An 18115-nucleotide genomic window follows, 5' to 3' on the forward strand; every position below is an offset into this window, starting at 1 on the left:
GATTTGAGGTACCTGGCCAATTTCAGAAAGATTGGTAGAGGATTTAAAATTCGTGGAAGAACCCGAAACGACGTTAGCATAAGAAATGCCATTGTTGTTACCTAACTTTTCCACGGTAGGGGTATTTCTAGAATTGTTCGAGTGAGACAGCACGAACGTTTGATTTAAAGATGCAGGTACAACCTGACTTTGAGAAAATTTCGGTTTGGATTTCGGCTGATGCTTAGCACGAGAATCCAAAACCTTTTTTCTGATGGGGCAATCCCAGAAATTTGATTTGTGATTTCCACCACAATTTGCACATTTAAATTGGGTGACTTCTTTCACGGGACAATTGTCCTTGTCGTGAGAAGAATCCCCGCAAACCATGCATTTTGGAACCATGGCGCAATGATCAGTACCGTGACCGAATGCCTGGCAACGCCGGCACTGGGTCAGATTCTGGCCATTACCGCCATGTTTCTTAAAATGCTCCCACTTTACCCGTACATGGAACAAAAACTGAACTTTGTCCAAAAGTTTCAAATTGTTGATTTCATTTCTGTTGAAATGAATCAGATAAAATTGTGAAGTCAAACCAAAGCGAGAAATATTCCCGTTTGATTTTTTCTTCATTGGTATTACTTGGGATGGGGCAAAGCCAAGCAACACCTTAAGTTCGTTTTTGATCTCATCCACCGACAAGTCGTTGGAGAGACCTTTCAAGACCGCCTTGAATGGCCGAGCATTCTTGGTCTCATACGTGTAGAAATTGTGTTTGTGGTTTTTCAAATAACCAACAAAAGTTTGGTGATCTTGTAAAGATTCCGTCAACAAGCGACATTCTCCTCTTCGACCAAGCTGGAACGAAACCTTCAAATTGCAAGTTTCCTTGCAATTCTTCAGTTGCGTTCGAAAGCTGGCCAAATCGGAGACGGAAGTCACAACAATTGGCGGAGCCTTTACTCGTTTCTCGACGGCAGAAGGCTCAGTACGAGGAGAAGGTTCCTTGTCATCAGTTTCGGATAAAACACCGAAACTGTTTGTCAATGGAATTGGAGGATTGACCTCACATTCAGAATCAGAATCAGACCTCAGAAGAGGCTGTTTTCTTTTTCTGTTTCCGTTAGCCGGTTTAGCGTTCAAACGCTTCACCGACGTAACGACCAAATCTTCAGAAGATTTGCGTTTACCTTTGTTTTGACGCATTTTGCAAGCAAAGTTCTCTTAAAAAGATGGCTTCGTTTGTAAAATACAACAAAATTTCAGGCGGGGTTAGTCTTGAAAAGACTGTTTAGAATTTTGGAAAATAACTCAGGTAGTCTTTAAAAAGACTGTGAATTTTGTTTTGAAATAACTCTGAGCTTAGGTAGTAAAAAATACCGCAGCTCTAGTGTCCGTTCACCACGAAGGTTCGCAAGACACTGAATTTTGCACATTAGCACCAGTGTCAGTGTGATAAACACACGAAACACGTGCAGCGATTCGATGATGCAAGGTGGTTGGAGTTTTGCAGAATTCATTCAGGAAAATCCGAACATCATGGCTCGATATAGCCCTGGAGTGACGAACTGTGAATGCTGCGTTCCATGTTTTATGTTTTTTTTTTTAAATTTTTACACGAGCTGACGAGTTGCTCTTCCGTGGAAATACACACGAATTAAATCAGCATAATTTGCTGCTTTAAACAGTGCATAAATTACGGCCAGCAGCGTGTTGTCGAGTTGGCTTGGAACGTGTTTGTTCATTGATGAAATGGGAAAGTTGTTGTTGGGAACACCGTTTGGAAACACTAAACAACCGTCCAGATTGAACAAAAATAAAAAAAACTTTAAATAACAAAACGAAAACAAAACCTAAGGGAATTCCAAGTCACACATAGTTGATGAAATTTGCAGGGAACGTGCCGAAGAAAACCTTCTTTCCGAATTATATAGAATGTCAAAGAAATGTCGAGAGAAATTTGCATCCCTTTCAACGTGTTAATGAACCATTCCTTATGCAGCAGAACTTGACACGTGTGTGTAAGCACACCTCTAAACCGGAAGCGCATACATTTATTATAGGACTCATTGCTGGGGTCTGAAACCACCCCACCAAGTGCTTGTGGTGGCCAACAGCTTGAAGAAGCCCTCTTTATCTGCTATATGGCATCCCAAGGAGCAGGCTGGAATGTTCGTGATGTGTGATAGGCTTTTCCAAATAAGGAGGGCTTCTGATGTGGTGCTGGTTGCTCTGTTGAATTAATTTCAACTCACTTGTCCTCAAGTGGTCGTGCTTTGTGGGAAAACTCGACGAGCTCCGGGCTGAATTAGACACAGATTGGAGGTAGCATCAAAAGACCACAGGCTCGTGATTGCTAGTTTACTCAGCTGAGCAGTTTAGAACAAATGCTGGTTTTAACTAATTTCATATACACGCGAGACAGTCAGAAATTTTTCGTACAGCCTTCACCACTTGTGCAACGTTCAAACAGAGGTTAATTCAGTCGTTCCGAAAATCCGCTTGGTTTGGAATATCAATTGACATCGCGGTCAAATCACAAGGCTTCACGCAAAATTGTTTGCAGCGAAAAATAAAAAAAAAAATCATTATGCAAATTATCACCGGCAATATTTATCCAGGCATGTGGGACATAAGTACCACCTCGTCGTCGCTCAGTTCCATTCAACATTATGCCAGCAGACAACATAAATCACCTTCACCTCCCACCTCCTCCATAAGCTTTTTGCGATGAGCCCTGCCCAAAATACAAATTATTTTATTATAGGCCTTAATTCGTTCTCTCCAGCCCCCCTCATACGTGATAACAATTTTTAATATTCTCGTACAGCACGTATGTCATCACACATTAAACCGCGATAATTTATGTGCGTAAACGCGTGTGCCCGCCGAAAGGGATTTATTTTCGGTTCGACGAGCAGTCGAGTGCCGAAGGTAATTTGTTGCGCTTCCGGAACGCGAAGGGACGGAAATTGTGACCACACGTGTAAGGTCAGAGAGTCAGGAAGTTGGTCGAGGCGTTTGGGAATTGATTGCTGAAATTGTTAAATTTTTCGTCAATTTGGAGATTAAAACTATTTTGGAAATCTCAAAAGAAATGAGTACAGATTTTGATTATAATGAGCAGTTCTCTCAGATTTCGGTCATTCGATTTTTTGTATTTTTTAATCCGACTGAAACTTTTTTGGTGCCTTCGGTATGCCCAAAGAAGCCATTTTGCATCATTAGTTTGTCCATGTAATTTTCCATACAAATTTGGCAGCTGGCCATACAAAAATGATGTATGAAAATTAAAAAATCTGTATCTTTTGAAGGAATTTTTTGATCGATTTGGTGTCTTGGGCAAAGTTGTAGGTATGGATATGGACTACACTGAAAAAAATGATACACGGTAAAAAAAATTTTGGTGATTTTTTATTTAACTTTTTGTCACTTGATTTGCAAAAAAAAACACTATTTTTATTTTTTTATATGTTTTAGAAAAAAATGCCAACTTTTCAGAAATTTCCAGGTTGTGCAAAAAATCTTTGAGCGAATTATGAATTTTTAAATCAATACAGATATTATCAAAAAATCGAAAAATTGGTCGAAAACATTTTTCAACTTCATTTTTCGATGTAAAATCAAACTTGCAATCAAAAAGTACTGAAGTAAAATTTTGATAAAGTGCACCGTTTTCAAGTTAAATCCATTTTTAGGTGACTTTTTTGAAAATAGTCGAAGTTTTTATTTTTTTTAAATAAGTGCACATGTTTGCCCACCTTTGAAAAAAATATGTTTGAAAAGCTGAGAAAATTTTCTATATTTTGCACTTTTGAACTTTGTTGATACGACCCTTAGTTGCTGAGATATTGCCATGCAAAGGTTTAAAAACAGGAAAATTGATGTTTTCTAAGTCGATATCTCAGCAACTAATGGTCCGATTTTCAATGTTAAAATATGAAACATTCGTGAAATTTTCCGATCTTTTCGAAAAAAAATATTTTCAATTTTTTTAAACGAAGACTAACATTTCAAAAGGGCGTAATATTGAATGTTTGGCCCTTTTAAAATGTTAGTCTTGGTTTAAAAATCTTGAAATTATTTTTTTTCGAAAAGATCGGAAAATTTCACAAATGTTTCATAGTTTATTAATGAAAATCGGACCATTAGTTGCTGAGATATCGACATTAGAAAATGGTGTGTTGTTTGGGTGGGACTTAGAAAACATCAATTTTCCTGTTTTTAAACCTTTGCATGGCAATATTTCAGCAAAGAGGGGTCGTATCAACAAAGTTTTAAAATGCAAAATATAGAAAATTTTCTCAGCTTTTCAAAAATATTTTTTTCAAAGGTGCACACGGTTGTACTTTTTGATTGCAAATTTGATTTTACATCGAAAAATGAAGTTAAAAAATTTTTGCGACCAAATTTTCGATTTTTTGAAAAAATCAGTATTGATTCAAAAATTCATAACTCGCTCAAAGATTTTTTGCACAACCTGGAAATTTCTGAAAAGTTGACATTTTATGTCCTCTAAAACATATAAAAAAAAAAAAAATTAAAAATAGTGTTTTTTTGCAAATCAAGTTTTAGTGACAAAAAGTTAAATAAAAAATCACCAAATTTTTTTTTACCGTGTATCATTTTTTTCCAGTGTAGTCCGTATCCATACCTACAACTTTGCCAAAGACACCAAATCGATCAAAAAATTCCTTCAAAAGATACAGATTTTTGAATTTTCATACATCATTTTTGTATGGCCAGCTGCCAAATTTGTATGGAAAATTATATGGACAAACTAATGATGCAAAATGGCTTCTTTTGGCATGTCGAAGGCACCAAAAATGTTTTAGTCGAATTAAAAAATACAAAAATTAAAATTGAAGAAAATAGTCCGATTTCGTAGAGAACTGCTCAATGTGTACCAAAAAAAATCAATTATTATTTTTTCAACAAAAAGAATAGATTTTGAGTAGATAAATAAATAATCATTTAGCATTACTTATAGCTGTCGCAAGAAGAGCAACTCTCTACGAAATCGACCGATTTCGAACATTTTTATTTCTGTATTTTTTTATTTGGTTCAAACAAAGTAGGGGCCTTCCCTATCAAAGATGCCATTTTGTGCCATTGGTTTACCCATACAAATCTCCATACAATTTCGGCAGCTGTTCATACAAAAATGGATTTTTTGTGTCTTCGGCAAAGTGGTAGGTATTGTTGAGGACTATTTAGAAAAAAAGCTACACGGAACATTTTCTGTGATTTTTCACTTAACTTTATTTTTTTTACAAAAATTCAATATCACAAAATCCAATATTTTGAATTTTTTGATTTTTTTATATGCTTAAGGAAACATTCAGAAGGATGGACCAAAATTCGGCCGACAAATTATGTTTTTTTTTAAATAATGATTTATGTAAATATTGAAATCGTGTACTTGAAAATGTATGACTTTTTTTAATGTAAAATCAAATTTGCAACCGAAAAGTACTTATTTTTTTTTGATTAGGTGCACCGTTTTCAATATATAGCCATTCAATGTTTAGTTTTGTCCGATAAATTCCGGTTTTTATTTTATTTTTTAAAAAAATGTCCATGATTGTCCATTCCCGAAAATATTTTATTCGAAAAGTTCAGAAAATATCCTACAATTTAAGAAATAAAAAAAATTACGGATTTTGGGAAATTGAATTCTAGTGAAAAAAAAAAGTTTAGAAAAAAATCATATTTTTTTCGTGTACCTATTTTTTCTGAATAAAAAAAACCTATAACTTTGACCAAGACAACAAATTGATCAGAAAATTCACTCAAAAGTTAAAGATTTTTGAATATTTACGTACCATTTTTGTTTGAACAGTTGCCAAAATTGTACGGAAACTTGTATAGGTGAACCAATGACACAAAATGACTTCTTTGATGATAGGGAAGGCCCCCACAAAGTTTAAGCCAAATAAAAAAAACACAGGTAAAATCCATTTCCAGGTTTGGTGAAGAATTGCTCAGAAAATTGTATCGTCTTTTTTGTCAAACAATGTCATTCATCAAAAATTTGTGGATTTTACGTGAGATTCCATTCTTAGTTACAATACTCAAAAAAATAGTAATAGATAAAGAAATTTTAAATTATTTTTTTTAAGAAATTGACTAAACAATTATGTTATTTTAGTTTTACATTGTAAACTAGTATTTTTTACATTTTCCAAACGTTATACTTTCTAAAATATGTTATTTTCTAAACAAAAAGAAAGAAAACTGGTTATGATTTATTGAAATTATGAGTGAAATCTGAAAAGATAATAAAAGTTTTCTTCGTTTTTTGAAGAGCTACACTCCATACAATGACTTCTCATAAAATGATTTAGCTGATACCATCAGGGAACAGGAACAATTTTTTAAAATTATTTATTGTGTATTTTACAGTTTTGGTTGCCGATGGCATGAACATTTTCACTTTCACGCGATTTTTTTTCCTTGTAGACAAAAATGTACAATTCATAATTTAAATTCTCATCTTTCAATAGTTTTATATCAATTTGGATAGAAGTACTCTAAGAACACGATAAATTAAAAAAAATTGTAAACTGTATTGATTCGAAAATTACATTTAAACAAATTTTAGTTACAGAAAAAAATGTACACCGATTTTCAATCGTATTGATCTAAAATCTTCGTCCTTATTCAGCCTGTAGTATTGCCCATGTTTGCTTAAATGTCCCATATGCAAAAACAGCAACCTGAGAAAAACGCAAAGCAAGTTTGTCCCACATAAAGGCAACGTGTTAAGTTTTCTAAAAAAACTGGATTTCCCTCTGATTTCAGCACACTATTTCGAAACAAACTGCATTAAGAACTCAAAAACGATGGAAATGCAAACGGGACATTTATGCGATCTGGGACAGAGTAGCGATTTCAACAAGTTGGCGGCAGTAATCATCAAACATCAAATTCTAAACTTATCAAAAATTTAACATCGACTGGATGTAATTTTACTTATTGCCCCTACTTTTCTCATACAATTTGAATGCTTTTCTAGTAATGTCTTATAAAAATAAATAAATAAAAGCAATATATATTGTCCCGCCCGTGTGGATCAATCGGACCGCGCACTGGACTCACAATCCGGAGGTCGCTGTTTCGAATCCCGCGGCGGGCGCTCTAAAATTCTTTGTGTAAATATGAGTATTCGGCGCCGTCGCTCTGTGCCATACTTTCATACACATAGGAGCCCAGGGCGGCGAAGTCCTTGTAGATAAAAAGGAAGACACTAGTGGTTGGTACGAGCAATGGTGGCCGACAGCTATAAAGTCAACTTCGTTCAATATATTTGTAAGAGACTTATTTTTATTTTAAATCAAATCGGATCAAATGTGGTTCATTTAAAATCCAAAGCACAACAAAAAACAAAACAATAATCAGGCATTGATTTCATAAATTTTCGGGAATTTCCGGGATTTTCAAAATATTTTTTATGCCTTAACACTGTATGAGTATATTCATAATTTCAAAAAAAATACCAAAAAACTCAAATATTGTTATTCTTTAATTCAAATTTAATATAAATACCATAACACCATGTTAATTTACTTGTTCCAATCAACGCTCAACTCACCCATCACGGTTTCACACGAGATTCCGACTTACAATTTGTATTTACATATATAAACCGCATCCGAAGTCCTACTCCGATCCGATCTCGACGACCGATCAATCGATCGCTCGCTTGTCCTTCCGCATTTGTAAACTCACAGGCTATCGCAGCGCCACCGAATGCCAAATGCTAGTTTAAGCGCGCTCGGGGTTTGCCTTCGAGACTTTAGTAGTCGCCTGGTAGTAGCTCGGCCGGGCTTCGCGACTTAGTCGCACACGGTAGTGCGTTCGTTATGAGCGGTGCGTTTAGTTGCGGTGCGTGACATGACAGTTGCTGTGAAATTGTTTTGGTTTGTGATTTTCATTGGAGGAGGTGAAATTCATTCTGTGTATTCATTCCATGCACCGGAAACGTCACGGATTCACTATGTGGCTTCACTGGAGAACGACGGTGGTCAGTTCTGCTCGGGATGTGTCCTCGGCACGCGATGGATCCTGACCCTGGCCAGCTGTGTACGGTATTGAAGTGTTGATTGCGAGGGATTTTCAGAATCTTAACGATTGTTACCTTCAGACACGTGTCACCAGTTGATATATCCGTTGGGATTCAACCTCAGGATTCCAGCTCCAGTGGGCACCACGAGAAGGTCCAGAATATCTATGTTCAACCGAATGGTAAATCCAAAAAGGAAGGTTTGGCAATTCTCAAGCTGAAACGGTCCATGAACTGGGTCAATCGAACACTGCCGATTGCGGTTATGGACAACTATCATGATCTGACCAGCGTTAGTCAGTGCATCATGCTGGGATGGAATCGAAATCGAGAGGATTTAACTTTGGCGGAGAATGTTCGGCTGAACTGTACAAATAGTACGAAGGGAACGTTCTGTGTTCATGATCACAGAGCGAACTTCTGCGAGGTATTATGTACCAATTGCTTAAAGAACAAATTTGAATTTCTTTTTATCAACAGTTTCATCGAGGAAGTCCACTAATCTGTAAAACTGGCGAAATATTTCAAACGGTGGCACTTTTGTCCAACACCAGCCAATGTTTGGACCAAAATGTGACGGAGATGTTCACGCCTGCAGTCGAGTATTCAACCTGGATTACGAGCATAGTGACTGAAAACTGGAGTATGCTGCAGACAGATCACAATCATTCTTGGAGACTCTCAAAGTTTAATTGGTTAACGTTAGCGATACTGTTCTTCATAGCAAGTGTGATTATATTTATTAAAGTGCTTGGATCTGGATTCAAAATATAAAGTCTTAAGTAAACCAGAGACATTTCTTCAAAATTCCGAACATCCTCCAAACTTGAGTGTAAAAGTAGAATTCAAATTTTATTCAAATCAGAACGCTTGACTAGACTTGTTTTTCGACCTTGACAAAACCCGCGGTATTTTCCCTCACAAATTCCCCAAGCAACCAAAAACTACAACCACCAAGATCGCACCTCGATGAACCCACCGTCCCGTAACACCCCCGTTCCGGCTGTGCAACTTCCGCCGGATTTTGGCCACCGGTTTTCCGCCACCTCCCGACTTTCTCTTTCTCCGCACGTGTGAGCTGATCCACTGGTCCGCGAATGCAACGTCGGTGAAAAAATCCGGCAAATCTCGTTCAACGTGGTCGACGTCGTCGTCGTTGCAATGACCTGGCTTGGTTGTTGAGCTGGCCCGCTGTCGTACGACTGCAACCTGTTTGCCTTCGCATACTAGCGGGCTGCCCGGCATGAACCGTGATGGGGGCAGCGGCGCTTGTAGGTGCAGTTGCAGTTGTTGTTGTTGGTGATGCTGTTTGGGAGAAGGGAAGGTTTCACGAGGTACATGTATCGATTGCTTGGTCGAGTGCAAAACATGGACTTTGGGGTTAGTGGGCAATTGGGTGTTTTGGTGTTTATTGCACAGACTAGAAAAAAGGTTATTGGAATTCTTAGCAATAAAGATACTTTTTTTTTATTTTGTACTGTAGTGTAGAATGACCATGCCTTGTCCTGTGTTGAACGAACAATTTGATATTTTGTTAGAAAATTAGTGCATTTACAATAGATCTCGTTCTAATATTTGATTATATCAAGAATGGATTAGCACAATTTTATTATGTCCAAATAAGTTATGTTTTATCCTCAGTTTATCAATATAAATCGATATAAAATCATTGAATAGTTATTCAAATATTCAAAATTTTGCATTTATACAGCAATTCCCCATGAAAACAGCATGATTTGAATCCTTCTTACTTCAAACTGACATAATGCAGTTCAAAATAGTTTTATGACTGACCCTTAAGGCTGTTCATGAAATATTGAATAAATAAGTTCAGTGTCCAAATTTTAAAAAATAAGCTTGAGATCAAATTTTAATTAGGAACGTTTAGTAAGTTTTTTTCTTAATTTTTATTACTCTTGGTAACACCTTTATTTACAAGCAATAACTGTTCCAAAATGGATTATGATGTAACACACAGCTGAAAGGAACTCCAAAACTCTGTTTTGTACCTCAAAAGAACTTATTGTATCTTGATTATTCACCAATAAAACCGAACTTGAAATTTGAAATTTGAATTAGGAACATTAAGTTTTATTTTTGCTTCAGCAATAAAGGGTTGCTAATTCAACTTATTATATGGATTTTGTTTTTGCATTTTTTTTAAATGTGTATGTTTCCAATTCAAACATTCTTTATGTTTTAATATAATTCTTATCATTTCTATATTGAATTTGTTTAAAGAAATCAGGGATCAAAACTATATGTTTTCCATAAGCTTCAAAATTTGAAGAATAACGAAAAAACTATTCATTATATATTTTTCAAAAATGTTTTAGTTGTGTTTTTACAATAGCTTTAAAATATTTTGTAAAATATTTGATAAAACGCAAAAAGTGTTTTTTTGTAAAAAAAATATTGAATCCAAATTTCGCGTCAATAAATTTTATCATGCCTCATTCATTTTTTTTATTTTTTTGTTGAGGAAATTAAACTTTGAGAATCTTGCAAAGAACAACTAAATTTGAATATTTTTAAAACATCAATGATATCAGGGAATTCAAACAATTTTTTTTTTAAATTCAAATAAATAATAAATCAAAATATATTCACTTTTTCAACTATTATCAAACACTACTTCCGGCCTGCCACTGCTTCAGAAAAATCAAATCTGGCCCGCAGGGCCAAAGGTTGGGCACCTCTGCTTTAAATTGATCCGGAATGTTTAATCCAAGATTGCGATCCAGATGGCGGTGAATAAACTTTTTGAAGGGAATTTGTAATTTAATCGCCACACAAATCTGGTTAAAATAAGGTTGCAGAACTCGAAATTTATTTTAAAAGTAAAAAAATACAACATACGAACAGTGACAAACGCATCATTCTGCGATTGTTGATTGTTGATCAGGCTTAATCGAGGATGTTTTGTACTGTAAACTAAGATATCAATGAGAAGTAGAAGTTTGGTTTTTGCATAATTCAATTACAGTATTTAAAAAAAGTATTTACACCCCTTGGGCACTATGCACATTTTGTGATGAAACATGTAAAAAAAATTAAGTTTGACAGAAACCTAGTACTACGTTTTGTTCAGAAACTCATGCCAAACATTTTGCTACAAAAAGCTCATGAAAAGATGATTTCTATAAAAAGTTATATAACAAATACTATTACGAAAATGAAAAAGGTGCAAAAAAAGTGTGTACACCTTTCGAAAAATTAACATAAATAATGTTATTTGTTGACAAATCACCATAAATCCAGTCTCTCAACTCCAAATAGACATCCTTGACTGATTTAAAAAAATAATTTGGATTGAATATAAAGTTTACCAACTACTTAATATAAAAGTTTATATAACTCTGGAAATTCTATATAAAACTTATCTAAACTTAATTTTGCAAACTTTTAATTCAACTAAATGTCAATATATTACCATAGAATTGCTAAATAAACATTTTGGAGTGGGTATAACACTGTTTTGGGGGTATTTGTATCGATAGAATAGAGTTTTCGTTGGAATTTCGTACCAACCCGGAATTACGTCGTCGGAAAATCCGCCAGCATCTGAACCGGTCCACAATTCACAAGTCAACCTATGTGGCATCAGAAAGAGCATAAAATTTCCGATCTTTTGATACCCATACATCTAGGTTTTCTTTAACTCCACGTTTTTAAATACCTAAGCAAAAACGTTGTTATGGTTTCGTTTGAGCAACCTGCCAAAAATGTATGGAATTTCGTAATTTTTGTTCTCGTGGATCAAACTTACTTTTTGCCCAGGTATTTAAAAACGTAGGTTTTAAAGAAAACCTAGATGTTTGAGTATCAAAAGATCGGAAATTTGATGCTCTTTCCGATGCCACATAGGTTGACTTGTGAATCGTGGACCGGTTCGGATGCCGGCGGATTTTCCTACGAAGTCATTCCGGGTTTGGACGAAATTCCAACGAAAAATCTATTCTATCGATACAAATACCCCCAAAACGGTGTTATACCCACTCCAAAATGTTTATTTAGCAATTCTATGGTAATATATTGACATTTAGTTGAATTAAAAGTTTGCAAATTTAGTTTAAATAAGTTTTATATAGAATTTCTAGAGTTATATAAACTTTTATACTAAGTAGTTAGTAAACTTTATATTCAATCCAAATTATTTTTTAATCAGTTAAGGATGCCTTTTTGGAGTTGGCAGACTGGATTTATGGTGATTTGTCAACAAATAACATTCTTTTTGTTAATTTTTCGAAATGTTTCATCACAAAATGTTCATAGTGCCCAAGGGGTGTAAATACTTTTTTTACATACTGTATGCACTAAATACAAACGGAATGGTATAGAATTTTAAAGAGCCTAGAAGAGTAGTTTTCAAGGTAATTTGAGAAGAAGTTATCAACCTAATTTGTAAAATTTGAAAAATAAGTTTACTTTATTTACGAAAACTTCAATAAAAAAGATCATTTTAATGTTCTAAGCTTGTCAAAAAACTGCATCTTCGGATTCTTCTGGAAATTTTCCGATAAGAACAGATTTAATAAATTTCCAAATTCTGTCTTGAAATTTATAGGCATTGTTTGTCAATATTTTTTTCGAGTAAATGTGACCATTTTTTCCTGCTTAGACATAAGTTTTGACTGCATTAGAAAAAATATTTTCAAGATTTTTTCAAGAATTCTTAGCAAAAATGCAATTTTTAATAAACATCAACTACGCAAAAGATATGGATATTATTAAAAGTTGAAAAAATATTTGATTGTGTTTTTATAATCAAGCAGTAAACCATTTGACGTAATCAATACAAGTTATATAGTTTTAATCTAAATTACCCAAAATATCAACATAAAAATGTCATGTCAAATATAAATTTAAAAAAAGCAGAAATAAAAATAATTTGAAATTTTATCATTTTCTCCCCTGTTTGAGGTACTGAGTATATTTTCAGAAAGCAAGCATGCATATAATTTAGTAAAAAGTAAGACTAGTACGAATATTTTAATAGTTTTTGTCATTGGCTCGAAAATCGAGGGGCAAAAAATATGATTTTGAAAAAAACTTCAAAATTTCAATAACAATTCAAGTGCAATCAGCTTAAATTTAAAATGCGTTCCCCTGCGTTTAGATTCATTTTTAGCATGTTTGGGTTTACTCTAAAATGAATTGAATTATTGTAATTTTTCTGACTACACTGACTACAACTGAGTACAAAACATCTGAACTATTGTAAAATGTATTTTAAAATTCTTTTTCACTGTTTTGTTTATACTATGGCTTGGTACTACAATTTTTTTTATTTTTATATTATATTTTTCTGTGCAACTCCTACCAAATCACCCCACCCGCGCCGACACGTGTAACTTCGCTTTATACTCACATCATTGCACCGCTTCTTGTGACCACCGACCGCCAATGGCCCACCGGCCACCGTAGATTGCTGGTGGCTGGTGCCGTTGGTGGGCGTGATTTTTGCACACAACGCATCGTCGGTCAGCTGGATCGATTTGGGCACGGCCGCCTGGCATCGTTCGCGGGACCACAGCTTGGCCTTCACGTCGGCCGCACCCGATGATGATGATGATCCCGGCAATGACGGGATGGAACATCTGGTGCCTTCCTCCATGCCATAGCCGGGCTTGACCAGGGGGATGACGTTGACGGAGTGCGGCGGTCCGAGCTTTGCCACCGAACTTAACCGCAGCAAGGCGATATCCCGCTGGGATGTTTCCGGGTCGTACTTGGGGTGTACGTGGAACGCTTTTACGCTGAACAGCGCTCCGCTGTCCCACGCGTTCGACGAGCCTAGACGAATCGTTAGATACGATACGGTGGTGTTCCTGCAGGAAAAAGGAAGGTTATTTTTAGTACGGTGGGGGTTTGATTCTTTTGGAATTTTCTATAGGTACTCACATGACGCACTGGGCCGCGGTCAGAATCCACACGGCGTCGATGACGGAACCAACGCAAAACGCCGTTCCCTTGTACTCGATGACGGCTTTGTACGGAATGATACGACCTCCACACGTACCTGTGCGGGCAAGCATAGCGTTAGAACTAGCACTGAACTGCTGAACTGCGTTATCTCTCAAGTCTCCTACCGTTTAACCCTACTATCAGTAGTGTCGCGACCACCAGGTGGGCACGAATCTCCATTCCGGACACCAAAACACTCCAAACGGATCGTAAAAATCCGCAACGCACACACCTCTCTAGCACCTCTGCAGGTACTGAACTAGAGAGGGTACCTCTAATGACTACATTGCACTTTGCCGCTCCGACAGCTTCAACTAGGCTGCATCTCGCTGCTCTCTGTCTTGCTCATTCTAAGCCTTAGCTGCACCGTTTTAGAGCGACCTTACCCCCGAGTGCACCGCCGCGACCGACTGCAACTCAGTCAGTCTAAGCAGAACCAGCTGATTGGGTGTTGTGTGGCCGTTGCCGGTGCACAAAGGCGTGACTTCCTTGGAGTTGCCATTTTTTGAGCCAAAACTGTGTGTGCCCCTAATCGGCTGTCAATCCACTTAGCAGACGTCGAGCGTTATCACGACAGGTGATGGCTGCTGGTTGGACAAATTTATTCAAATCCTCGACGCGACGATGCGATGTTTTGCAACTGAAGATCGGTTAGCTCGAGGAGGAACAGGTTTATGATCAATAGGTGCTGCAGTCGCGAGAGTAAGTCATCAACATCATGTTGGATGCATGTAGGATTAGAGATATGAGCAGTCAGTACTGGTGTGTAAGCGCATTTGACTGAATGTCGTTGAGCTGATAAGAAACCGGTTAAGTGACGGTTTTGGAGCAGCGTTGAAAACGAAATACAGAGTTGTTTCATTAATACAATTGCAATCGAACTATCAAATCCCAATTCACCATTTCGAACAACTAACTGCTAAACTTAGACATTTTAAGGATTCTTAATACTTACCAGGATTCCGTTTAGTAAGATTCGACTCAGCGAATCTTCTCTTAATATTTATGTTTCAACTGATATAGTATCCCGATTCTGGGCAAAAATGTAGATATCTAGAGTTTTTTTGTTGAAAAAGTTCTATAATCTATTGTCTTTCATATGTTTGTAGGGCCTATTAAAAAAAAAAATTTGATATTATTTAGGACTTCTAAAAAAAGCAATTCCAATCCAAAAATTGTATTTTTTAGGTACTTTTTTACTCGACCCTCCCCGATATCAATGAAACTGTGCAGACATGTTATCCTAAACTTCTATAAGCCATTTTGGTGTAGTCAGTTGCCATTGAAAATTACATTTGAGAAGGGCGTAAAATGTTTAAATATTTTTGTATTTCGTGATTTAAAATTGCTGTATCTCGAAGCCATTGCATCGTATCGTATCAAAACGTATAAGAGAAAAGTTTGTTGGAAATTTGATGGGCATTCTTAAAAAAAACACTTAAGGAAAAATACACGCCACTTCTATGCGATTTTCAGAAGTTATTTTTACTAAAAAGCTCTGCTCAATTTCCCATAAGTTTGCTGGAGAGACATCACCTCCAAATTCGAATCATAATCTTAAAAATCAAAAAATCTCATAAAAGTGGCGTGTATTTTTCTTTCAGTGTGTCAGCCCGTCAAATTTTGTACCAGTTTGTCTTTGACCACTTTTTAAATTGGCATAAACGGCTTCGAGATACAGCAATCTTTTGATTACGAATTACAAAATAATTTTAATAATTTACGCCCTTCTCTAAAAATCAAATTTGCATTTAGAAAATTATTAACACAAAATTTGATGTAGTGGACTGGTTGCAATTCATAGCAATTTAAAAAAAAATTGTTAAAAACGTTGATTTTTTCCCTGTAGAAGTCATGATCAAGCTTAACTATTTGACGAAGCTTGACGAAAAGATCAGCTGATTGTCTTCAAAATTTGCTGAAAAGACATATTTTCTAATATTTTCAAAAACTATCTTCGCTTTTAGATGAGATAGAGATATACTCTCTTTGGCAGTATTGTAGTACTAGCCATTTTAAACAACTTTGTCGAAGACACCAAATCTCTATCTATTAATCTAAACATTCTACAGCATTTTATATGAAAAGCAAAAGGTTGGCCCATCAAAAAAGTGTTTTTATTGCGTATCTCTTTTGTATTATTTTTGGCAATTTTAGTGTCTTGGGGACATATTTAGAGCATAAAAATAAGCGTCTTTTGAAATGTCAACGAAGTCGCTAGGTCATTTTGGTAAAAAGTTACAGCGTTTTTAAAGTTTTTAATAGGCCTTTTTCAAATGTTTGTATCTTTTCGAGTGGGACACAAAAAAATACGTTCCGCAGTGCATCAGAAAGCTTAAAACTTCTTCTTTAATATGAATATAACATCTCAAAAGGGTTTTTCTCAAACCCAAGTTACAGCGATATAAAAATGGTAATTTTATGAGATTTTTTACCATGCTCAATGAGAAAATTTACATGAATGTCGCATAAATCAGTATTAAAACTGCACTTAATGAGCTCAAATGCAGGTTAGTTTGGTTTGTGGACAAACGTGGTCGAACCTGATTTTTATGGCAACTAGGGTGGTTCATATTCGTTAACTCTTATAAGATATGATTTTTTTTAATTCGCATAAAATAAAAATACAAATTATAATGGTTGCTGAGACTTCTGATAGAACAGCAAATTGGAGTTTTTTTTTTATACAAATGTGTGGATTTTTAATGTGACGATAGACAATGACTTCTATTGGTAAAAAGTCACAATTTTTAAACAAAAAAAGGCAAAACAAAAAAAAATCAAAATTGTAATGGAAATAGAAAACAAACTGAAAACAATTTGAAATGCATTTTCCTGCGTTCAAAATCATATTTTTTTTATTGAAAAAAGCTTTTCAAAACACATTTTTTATACAAATGTTAGTACCATGACTTGTAATTTCAACTTATTTTTTTTATTTTTTTGCCGCCTCGACTTTAGCCAGAATCGAAGGACATAAACTTCAAAAAATAATTGCAACGGCCTTATTTTTTTTCTTAAAATGTATATTGACCAATTTGTGTCATAAATCAAAAGATACATTTTTTTTATCATCGAAAACTTTATGAAAATGAATATTGCGCGTAATTGAATATTTTTTGTAAAAAGCAAAAAAAAACAAAAAAACAAATATGACGTAACCATCAGAAGTCCTAAGCAATATCTAAAACTTTGCCGAAGACATCAAATTGATCAGAAAATCCGTTCTCAAAATATGAAATAGAAAAGGTACACATAAAGTTTCATCCAAAACTAAAAATTCCAAAATTGAAGTTTCGAAAAAAAAATCTGCTTTGGAGAATCGCTCACCTTGCCTTTACTTAATATTCGATTGTAAAAGGGAAACGTCCTTCCTGAGTGCAACAATAATTTTCCACTCCAGAGCTCAAAGGCTTTCACCAAGTTACTGACCCTTGTTGCTGGTGCCACCTCGGGAAGCCCCGGAGGCCAAAGTGTGGTGACCAACCTTGTCCTCCTCCCCATGGATGATGATTGTCAACGATGGTCGATTGACGAGTTCAAACTAATAAAGTCGAAGAAACGCACCCGTTCAAGAGCTTACCAGCCAAGTAAAAACAAACAGAACGCTCAAAGCTCAATAATGATTCGGTGCTAAGAAAGCATCGTTGTCCTTCTCCCGGAGGGGGTCGTTGTCAACCGATGAAATCGATGAAGTCTTGGCTAATGGTGGCTGTTATTTGGAGCGAGGGTGTTTAATGCTTCGAGCGTTTTGCGTTTTTGGGAAAAAGCGAGTCTTCAGGTCAGAAAAACGTTCGAATAGGGCTAACAAAGCTTTGCAAGATGGATTGAGCTCAACGGCAAATGAAACGCCTCATCATATCAATTATTTTCAAATTAAGCCAGCTCACCACTTCCAGCATTGACAAATCGGCTTACAGTTGCTCATGCAGCTTCCGGCAAAGAAGAAAAGTTCTTCTTTTGCTAGGAGTCGTATCCGTTCGATGTCCCAGAACGCATGGCTGGCGACGAACCCCCCCACACTACCTCTTTCATGGCATAAAGGACGAAGATTAATGGTCTGATTAACAGTTTCGGTCGTTTGTTGCTAATACAACCGAT

The 18115-nt window shown here is 35.8% G+C and overlaps 3 protein-coding genes across 4 annotated transcripts in view; 2 read left to right on the plus strand and 1 right to left on the minus strand.

Moving 5' to 3' along the window:
- LOC120423131 (cyclic nucleotide-gated cation channel subunit A) overlaps nt 1-18115 on the plus strand; it is a 308588-nt gene that overhangs the window by 148108 nt on the left and 142365 nt on the right. The gene's annotated exons all lie outside the window — the stretch shown is intronic.
- Nucleotides 7576-8834, plus strand: LOC120423133 (trypsin-5-like). Of its 2 annotated transcripts, XM_039586814.2 has the most exons (3): nt 7584-8072; nt 8129-8474; nt 8528-8834. In XM_039586814.2, exons 1-3 carry the CDS (start codon nt 7879-7881, stop codon nt 8819-8821), a joined length of 834 nt encoding a protein of 277 aa, XP_039442748.1. In that variant the 5' UTR covers nt 7584-7878; the 3' UTR covers nt 8822-8834. The 2 variants fall into 2 exon arrangements, with proteins under 2 accessions (XP_052564854.1, XP_039442748.1); XM_052708894.1 differs by having other exon boundaries at nt 7576-8072; nt 8129-8696.
- On the minus strand, nt 8868-14492 carry LOC120423132 (trypsin 3A1-like). Its single transcript, XM_039586813.2, has 4 exons — nt 14140-14492; nt 13952-14069; nt 13419-13878; nt 8868-9352 (listed from the first exon to the last, which is right to left on the minus strand). Exons 1-4 carry the CDS (start codon nt 14192-14194, stop codon nt 8966-8968), a joined length of 1020 nt encoding a protein of 339 aa, XP_039442747.1. The 5' UTR covers nt 14195-14492; the 3' UTR covers nt 8868-8965.

Source organism: Culex pipiens, chromosome 2 (genome assembly GCF_016801865.2).
Source record: "Culex pipiens pallens isolate TS chromosome 2, TS_CPP_V2, whole genome shotgun sequence".
NCBI lineage: Eukaryota > Metazoa > Arthropoda > Insecta > Diptera > Culicidae > Culex > Culex pipiens.

Excerpts from the sequence above, each read along its gene's own strand:
- LOC120423133 (XM_039586814.2), top strand. The coding sequence starts at position 7,879 with ATGACAGTTGCTGTGAAATTGTTTTGGTTTGTGATTTTCATTGGAGGA. Across the intron at positions 8,073-8,128 it reads ACCCTGGCCAGCTGTGTACG|ACACGTGTCACCAGTTGATA; the intron begins GTATTGAAGTGT and ends TGTTACCTTCAG. Across the intron at positions 8,475-8,527 it reads ACAGAGCGAACTTCTGCGAG|TTTCATCGAGGAAGTCCACT; the intron begins GTATTATGTACC and ends TTTTATCAACAG.
- LOC120423132 (XM_039586813.2), bottom strand. The coding sequence starts at position 14,194 with ATGGAGATTCGTGCCCACCTGGTGGTCGCGACACTACTGATAGTAGGG. Across the intron at positions 14,070-14,139 it reads ACTGATAGTAGGGTTAAACG|GTACGTGTGGAGGTCGTATC; the intron begins GTAGGAGACTTG and ends TTGCCCGCACAG. Across the intron at positions 13,879-13,951 it reads ACCGCGGCCCAGTGCGTCAT|GAACACCACCGTATCGTATC; the intron begins GTGAGTACCTAT and ends TTTTTCCTGCAG.